At 28.3% G+C, this 9,484-nt stretch overlaps 1 protein-coding gene across 3 annotated transcripts in view; it reads right to left on the reverse strand.

The window, feature by feature from the left end:
• Positions 1–264: 264 nt before the first annotated feature.
• LOC117167726 (neurocalcin homolog) overlaps positions 265–9,484 on the reverse strand; it is a 377,055-nt gene continuing 367,835 nt past the window's right edge. For all 3 annotated transcript variants that reach the window (XR_004466426.1, XM_033352876.1, XM_033352875.1), the window contains one exon: positions 265–589. Coding sequence is in view for 1 of the 3 variants with exons in the window: in XM_033352876.1 (XP_033208767.1) it covers positions 584–589 (6 nt within the window). In the remaining 2 variants the exon portion in view is untranslated. The remainder of the gene's footprint in view (positions 590–9,484) is intronic.

The raw sequence follows: 9,484 nt of genomic DNA on the forward strand, positions 1-9,484 counted from the left end.
TAAATAATAATTTTTAGCAAAAAATAAAAACTAAATTATGACAGATAAAAGTAGAGTTAGTGTAAAAATACAAAAAAAAATTTTCTTTTACGCGAAAATGTCAAAATTTTGCATTTTTTATCAAAACAAATTTAATTCAACATTTATCAAGTTAAAAATGTCTGTAGGAGTTAAAGGGATAAATGTTTATCTAAATCAGAAAAAAATTTATCGTAAATCACGATATTTACCTTTTTTATTTATGTTTGCTTATAACAATGAAATTATTCAATAAATATATCATTTGTGTTCGGTGAGTCCCCTTATATTGTTTTATAACCATTTCTTTTTTACAACAATTTCTTTTTTTATACAAATTTATGTTTTATAACACAGATAAAATTGTTTGCTTAACTTAATGTAGTCCTGCTTTGCAATTTAATAACAAAATTTTTCAATTCAGTTTAAGCTGATGAGTACTAAATAAAAATAAATGCTGTACCTTACCAACAGGGAAGTCATAAAACGTTTTAGAACTTTTCTTATAAAGTCTTTGTGTCGTAAATCTTTCGTAACAAGCTTTCCAGTTTGCTAAGACACTCGTTTATCTCTGGAAGCAAGAGGAAAATCAAAATATTACCTTTGTTTTCACAAGCAAAAAGATTTGTTTGAAATGCTATTATTTATCACACTTTATAACAAAATGGTCTCATTATTCAATTTCAAACGGTTTCAATTTAACGGAAAAATAAAAAATATGAACAACTTTTTAAAAAAATTAACAATTCCCATAATAAATAACAATATTCTTTTTCCATTTTTCTTTTGGCAGTAGAACTAGAATTTATTTGTAATAATAAAATAAAAGGTTGGATAAAATAATCAACACCAACTTTAAATTTTAGTTACGATTCGTTTTTTTTTAATAAAAGCATATTTTTTATTTATTATTTTTTTTATTGATCTATTTTTTTTATTGATATTGAATTGCCATTTTTTCATTGATCTATTTCTTATATATCAAAATATTTATAAATACCCTTTAATAATCTTTAAAAAATCCGCACAAATTCATTTTTTAATGCCTTTTTCACGATAAACCCGATTTGTTTTAACTTTATCACGTCATTTGCAAAATTTCTTGAAATAGATATTAACTTTTTTTATAATTCTTATAACTATATTTAATATTAGAAGTATGCACAAGATTTCTTTCACAAAAAATTGCATTTTTAATGAGAGCTTTCAAACAGAACTTATCAAACAGAACTCGTCAAGCAAATATTTGAATTAGACGGTACGATATGCGAATCAAAAATTCCTTTAGAAAAATGGTCCATGCTTCTAATTTAAAAAATAATTATTAAACATCATGAAAAATTCATAAAATGTATAGAACATAAATTAGTTTGAGAAAAACATGGTTAATTTAAAAATTCAGTTTTTCTGGAAGACTGAATAATTCCGAAAAATAAAATTCAAATTCGGTAATATTAGAAACAGTCGGTAATTTTGTTATTCAAGAAAAAAAGAAAAATTTTAATTTTTGAAGTATCCGAAATATTTATTTGAATTGAAAATAGCAAAAATTGAATAACAAAATATAATTCTGGATGAAATTCTTTTTTCAATTATTGTTATTTTTAATTCAAGCAATAATTTTAGACACGTTAAACATCGAAAAATTTATTTTTGAATAAAAAAATCTGATATTTGTATTCTTAATAACTAATATTTATAAAAAAATGTTTTTAAGTTCAGGAATTTTATAACTAGTCAATTTTCTATTTAGGATATTTTGTAATTCGACAATTTCCTGTCTGCAATTTTATTATTCGGGAACTTTATTGTTCGGAAATTTTCAAATTTTGTAATATTATTAACAGTTCGGGAATTTTATTATTTAGGATTATTCGAATTCGAGAATTTTATTATTATTTTTATGTAAAAACATTTGATCATTGTACTTTTAATAAACAAATAATATTCATAAAAAACTCTACTGTTTAAATTCGGAAATGTTATAATTAAGGAATTTTCTAGTTCGCATATTTCATAATTTGGAAATTTTCTGTTGGGCAGTTTATTATTCGTGAATTTTTAAATATATTTTTAACTGTCGGGAATTTTCCACGTGAATTGTATTATTAGAGGACTTTCCAATTTGGGAATTTTATTTTTCAGGATTTTTCAGTCACCATTATAAAATATCCGAACTAGAAAAATCCCGAATTCAAGCAATTAAATTTTTTTATAAATATTATGTATATGCTAAACCTATAATAATAAAATATTTTGATCAGAAAAAAAAATATTTGTAATATCTGAAGAACCCGAAATATTGTTTGAATTTAGAATAGCAAATAATTGAAGAACAACGAAATATATTTCTGGACATTTTTTTTCTCAATTGTTGTTATTTTAAATTCAAACAATAATTTTAGAAACATTGAACCTAAAAAATATTATTCTTTTTGATAAAAATATACGATCATTGTATTTTTCATGAATAATATTTCTAAAAAAATTATTTGTTAAATTCGAGAATTTTAAATTTGGGTATTATTATGAACTGTTCGGGACTTTTATTATTTTGGGTTTTTCCAATTCGGGAATTTTATTATTCAAGAATTTTCCAATTGTGGTATTTTATTTTTCGGGGTTTTTTATTTGTACATATGAAGTATCCGAATTAGAAAATTAGCGAATTCAAACAATAATTTTAGAAACTTTAAACATGAACAATATTTTCCTAAGTAAAAATATTTTATTATTGTATTTTGAATAAATAAATTATATTTAAAGAAAAACTCTATGGTTTAAATTTTTTGCCGGAAAGTTTATACTTCGGGAATTTTCCAATTCGTTAATATAAATAAAAAGAAATCTTAATAAAAATGTTTGATCACTGTATTTTGAATAAATAATAATTATGAAAAAATTGTTTGAGTTCGGGAATTTGATAACGAGTCAATTTTCTATTTCGGCTATATCATAATTCGGCAATTTCCTTTCGGGAATTTTTAAATTCGGTAATATTATGAACTGTTCGCGAATTTTAAAATTAAGAAATGTTATTAGTCGAGAGTTGTATTATTAGGGAATTTTTCAATTCGGTGATTTTAGTGTTGGAAATTTTATTTTTTTGCAGCAGTCCCAGTTTTTTTGTAAAAAAAAGTATTTAAAAAATTTTATTTGCAGATTTTTTGAAGATTATCATTGAAGACATTATATTTATGAAGATTTTAATAAATAAAAATTAGATCAATAAAAAAAATTGCGTGTATATGACGTGTGGCGAATATTTTAAACTCGATTTTCACGAAAACGTCGAATAAGCGCATATTACTTATTTGAAAAATTAATACTCAGAGTTCATTTAAAAAAATATGAATCGAAATTAAAATTTACAATAGCGTCTGCAATTATCAGCTTACGTTACGCATATACTTTTCCAGATAAGGAGAGTAATAAACTCGAAGTTATCTCGATGAGAACAAAAAACGGCGCTAGGAAAAAAGAGAAAATAAATTAAAATTTCAAGGTTCACGCATCCTATTAAATTTGATAATCTGTCTCAATCAGACAAATAAAGATAAAGTTTTTTAAAAAGTAAGAAAGAAGCTCCTGATTTCCCTTCTTAACACTTTATTAGTTCGCTGCGCAACATTCTTTTTTACAAAAACCTTGCATGCAGAAATGCATTATGCAAATTGCAACTGCTACTGGGAATCATTCAAATTACAATTTTTTCAATTGCATCCCAATCTCAGAAAAATAATTCCGGATAAATCTAAAAATTTGCTGGAAAGGAAAACTCTACTACACTTCAAACCAAATATTTCATCGCCAAATTAATTTTAGGGGGAAAAACAATAATTCTTGTGCGAAACTGCGAGTCACCTCTGTTCCTGATTACAAATATCTGCATCTATCATATACAACACATTTTCGTATAGCATATTTTGGCAACTTTCTGGGATTTCTTTTCAGCGAAATTCAATTATTATCAAGACTGATTTCCTTTTTCCTCTGATTCCGAAATAATCCTCGGTCTGGATTTTAGGATATAATTGCAATCAGAGTCACGGAAATTAATTTGAAAGCCTTGATGAAATGACGATCGAGATATCGTTTTGAAGCTTGTAGTATTTGAGAGACAACCGCAGGCAGCGAAGGGACAGAAAAAACATAATCAAAAAACATTATCAAAACGTTTTAACGATTCGTGCTTACGATCTAAAAAAGTACTCAGGCGAATAAAAGTTAATAAATAGTGGCTTCAAGCCTTGAATGAGAATTGGATTCATAACACTTTCTAGCATTCTTAGAGGATGTTTCGCAATTTAAAGCTCAATTTCAATAGAATGCAAAGCTATTATGTCTACAAATTAATTCAGCGCCTTTATTTGAAATGTCTTGTAACGCTTGGTCAAACTTCACATTTTTCCTGCCCTAAGCGAATTTGAGGTTCCGCAGGACCGCCACCTATTGTTGTGGCGGCCTTACGGACTTAACCTTAAGAATAATTATTAACTATAATGACAATGTCTCAAAGGTTTTGTGTCGCACGATATTATATTGATTAATGATTTTTAACGCTGAGTCCGCAGGGCCGATACCTATTATTGTGACTTAACCTTAGAAATCCTTAATAAATACAATGACGATGTTTCAATTATTTTGTGTCGGACGATATTATATTGATCAACAATTTTTAAGGCTGAGTCCACAGGGCCGACACCTATTATTGTGGCGGCCTTACGGACTTAACCTCAGAAAACTTTAATAAATACAATGACGATGTTTCAAATGTTTTGTATCCGACGCTACTGTATTGACTAACGATTTTTTAAGCTGAGTCCGCAGGGTCGCCACCTATTATTGTGGCGGCTATGCGGGCTTCACCTTAGAAATCATTAATAAATACAATGAAAATACCTCAATTGTTTTGTGTTGGACGCTTTTGTACGTACTAACGATTTTTGGAGCGAAGTCCGCAGGGCCGCCACCTATTATATTGTCTTTTGAAGCTTAAAGTTTCCCAAACCACCACAGTAAACGCACCGAATTGAAATTGTAGACCTAATACTATACAATTTAAAAAAGAAATCAATCAGTCCGATTTCAAAAAAGTGCCCTAATTTACGAAGCATCGGCAAATACACGTAGATTTAAGCGAAGTTTTTTTTCTCAATATTCTGCTTGTAATACACAACAACATACCTAAAGTATAAATATCTATTGTTTCTGTAGAACGGTAACGCGCACAGATTAATACAGCAACATTATAATTAGAGCGCGATACTTAATTAAAGTTCTCTGATCTTCATTTTTTCAAACGACTATATCATAATCGAAAATATTGAAGGATACGAACACGATCGATCTTTACAATATGGTACGCAACATTTTTTCCCACAGATCATTTTGCGAATAAATTACTCTTACTGTAACCTACAAAACGAGAATAATTAGACAAATACCGAATAGGTACTGAGAAGTGTTACAATGTTTGCATAAAGTTCTGCACATAGAGGGGACTTTTTGTGCTTGCTGACTTTGCGTTCGTAATTGAAACTGAAATCGGTGTCAGTTTCAATTTCGAGGATTGAATTAGGACCACAGAGACTTGTACCGACGGGAAAGGAAATTGGATAGGAGTAGTTTAGAGGACCGATCCACGACTCGTGCTCATACCTACTTCTGGGCGAGATTGTACACAGTCTGTCATTTGCGCCTGAGTCGTGCGTTCCTAGTATTTTCCTTACTCAGGAAATCCACACAGTAATTCAGGACATGAGTTCCAGAATCTTACTTTCGGTTCGTATCCGTGCTTAGTTTCTAGACTGTTCTAGAAACTTAGTTTCGGTTCGTTTCCGTGCTAAGTTTCTAGAACATTCTAGAAACTTAGCAGGGACACGAATCACTACAACTTAGAAGCTTTTCGATGTCGGTAAGTTAGGAATCTATAATCTAGAAATACCATTACTCATCGACTCATGAACTGAGAATAACTTTGATTTTAAGAGTAAACTTTAGTTACCAGTGATGAATTCATACCTTTGAACTCCTTAATCCAAGATATGCAAAGAAGATCTCAACCCTTTTAATTTCATTACAGTGATGAAACTAAAAATTTAAATTAATTTAATACTTATGTGGCAGCCAGACAGTGCGTACGATCTCTTCCTAAAAAGGGTATGAGGCCAAGTCGGGGATCGGCTTTGGACTAATTTAAGGCAAGAAAGGTTTTCCAAGGAGCGAATGTCAATTTCGAATCGTTTTTCAAAAGTTTCCTTATTTAGAAATCGTGCAATTTGGAAACTTTGAACATTTGAATACTATTTGGATCTCTAAAACGTCCAACATTTACAGGGAGACTCAAATTCTGGAAAAATATTTTTTGACAATTCCAGGTTTTTTCCGAGTATAATTTTTCATATTAAAGCAAATTTTAGTATTTTAAATTTTTTAAACAATTGAAATATTTACATTAAAACAAGATAAATTTTCAACTAAGAAAATTAAAATTAAAATTATGTATTACTTAATTGAATCAGTTCAAATTTCAGTTTAAAAAATTAATTTTAGAACAAATAACTAATTTTCAACATGATAGTTAAATTTTCAACCAATGAGACGAATTTTGTATTAAAATGATGAATCTTCAAACCAAAATTAATTTTTTCAACTAAGAAAGATCAATTTTCAACCAAAAATAGTACAGTACAATTTTCAGTTAACGTGATTAATCTTAAAAGAAAAAATACAGATTTTAAACAATAACACAAATAGTAAAATTTCCAGTTTAAAAAATTGTTTTAAAAAAAATTATTAAAATAGTTACATTTTCGATAAAAAAGATTTATTTTCAAACAATATAATGAATCATTATGACAAAAAAAATTTTAACAAAAGAGTTTAACTTTGAAGCAAGTATGTAGTTTTATTTTTACTTGAAATTTTACGCGAATTTAAAAAACAAAATCTTAAATTTTCAGTTATAAAAAATAGAATTAATACCAAAATAATTGAAATTGCAATTTTTTATTTCGTTTTGTTTTAAATTGATTTATTTTGCTTATTTTTTAAATTGCTCGCATATTTCGCAAAGAAACTCGATAAAAGTTTTGAGATGATATCAGTCCAATATCAGTGTTACAAACGAGATAAACTTTCCATTATTGTGATAATTTTTAAAAACATGAATTTTTAAGAAAAAAAGTTTAAATTTCAGAAAGGTAGTTTAAATTCTAACAAAAAAAAAAAAACTATGAATTCTTAAAAATAAAATGGTATATTTAATAGTTACGAATTTTTTGTTACATAAAAAATACTTAAATTAAAAAAAAAAAATACCAATTATGATTTAGAAAATAATTTCAATAAAAAAACTCATTTTGTAAAAAATACTCAGATTTTCAACTGTAATTTTCAACTGTAATTTTCAACTGTAACTTTCGAACCAGTAGTTTAACTTTTAACCAAAAGAGTTTAATTATGCAAAACATGTAATAGTTGATATTTTAACAAATAAAAATTTTATTTGAAATAAAAAATCGTTTAATTTGAATGAAAAAAAACACTTTTTATTAGAAAATGAGTTTCTACCGAAAAAACTGATTTAAAAGGAAACTTACATTTTCAAGTGAAACATTTAAAAATGATTTATTTTTTATGAAAAAAGAGAATTTGCGAGAGAATAGTTAAATTTTTGATAAAAAAAATCAATATTTTAATATAATGGTGAATATATTCGGGTTAAAAATGCAAACAACAAAAAAAGATTTTAATCAAATTGTTTAACTTTAAAACTATTAGTTCAATTTTTAACCAAAAAATATTATTTCTCAACATAAAATGTAATGTTTACTATGTTAATCAAAAAAATTTTTTTTTTAATTAAAAAAAGGTAAATTCAACCAAACAATACGAAGTTTCAATTAAGAAAGATCAATTTTCTAACATAAAGGATAAACATTTGAGAAAATAAATCTATTTTCAACCGAATAATTGAATTTTTAATTTAGAAACGTTCCTGAAAAAATTCCCTAACATAAAAAAAAAATCCCTAAAAGTTTCAGGTTTATCCAGGTATCTAAAAATTCCCTAAGAGTTCCAGGTTTTTCCGATTTTCCAGGTGAGTAGACACTCTCATTTAGGATTTCTAAATCCTTGAAGCTAAAAACGACCAAAATGAAATCATCTGCTTTAAGAGAACTTTAAAAGCTTCAGCAAACGATAAACGAAACGCAGAATAAAGTATTAGTAATAATCTCTCTTCAATTAGAGGTAAATTTTCAGCTTTCTGTTGCAAGAAAAAAAACCGGCGGACATAAAAAAGTGAACGAAGAGCTATCGTTGCCACTCGCCAAATGGAAATTAAATTAATTCACTCGAGTAAAACGAATAAACCGAGTTATGAACACCCGGACGGGCTGCAAATCGTTATAAAATGATTCTCGTTAACCGAGTTATGACATTCGCACGAAACCAGCTCGCTTGGAAAACCTCTGAATCCACGTCCAACATCCTAATTTGACGCATACGATCCTACAGCACGTTTTTCCATTTTCAGAGCAGCTTAAGTCGCCGTAATCCAATTGCGGTAATAACGTTTTCTAGGATTTAACAGTATTTTAATTTAGAGACAAGTTTTCCTGAGAAGAAAAAGGACACTAACGAGAGATAGAAAGTGCATCTCTATTGTAAACATGCAAGCGCGATTCTCTTTTCTTCTAAATTCCAAAATCCTGTTATCTTTTTAACTTTATATTTTGTCCAGCTTTGAGAATCGTATTGAAATATTTGATTTTGAAACTCGACCCTTTTCCCGAATCGCTCCACTAAAGTATTTTTTGATTTGCGATCAAGAGTGCGATGTGGCTTAATTTACTTGGCCGATCCACGACTCGGCCTGGCGCAGGTGTGCGGACGAATCGTGGATTGGTCAAATTGTGTAAATTATTTGGAGAAGATAGTCGACAGATCAGTTTGTTCTTAGGCTGCATAATATTACAAGGCGGTTTCTTTTTCCTAGAGACATTAGTCTTCTAGTCTTCTCTTTATTTTAAGTTTATTTTTTCCAAGTAAGGCTAATTAACGGAGGATCTTTGCGGAAAAAGGGTCGAGCAAGGGACAAAAGCGAACGATAGGCGCATTGTCGATCCGTATATTCTGGTAGAAAAAGGTTCACTTCTCGATTCCCTCGATTTAGGATCGAGGCCACGACAAGCCGTGCTTGATACTTGGCTTATATCAGGAGTTGAGTGTATCAACTTGTATTGCTCTCTAGTTACACGAAAATAGCACAGATCGACTTGAACTAGGACACAGTAACGCTAGAGAGGCTCAATAAGTAAGAGAATAGGACAAAGCATTTGCTGCTGCGGTATTGAAATATTTTTATACAATATAATTCGTTTAGTAATCGTTAACTTTAAGATTTACTTTTTTTAAATCTTTCATTTAATTTTAATGAGGTTAATAATTTCTTTCTTCT

This window comes from Belonocnema kinseyi, chromosome 2, assembly GCF_010883055.1.
Source record: "Belonocnema kinseyi isolate 2016_QV_RU_SX_M_011 chromosome 2, B_treatae_v1, whole genome shotgun sequence".
Lineage (NCBI taxonomy): Eukaryota > Metazoa > Arthropoda > Insecta > Hymenoptera > Cynipidae > Belonocnema > Belonocnema kinseyi.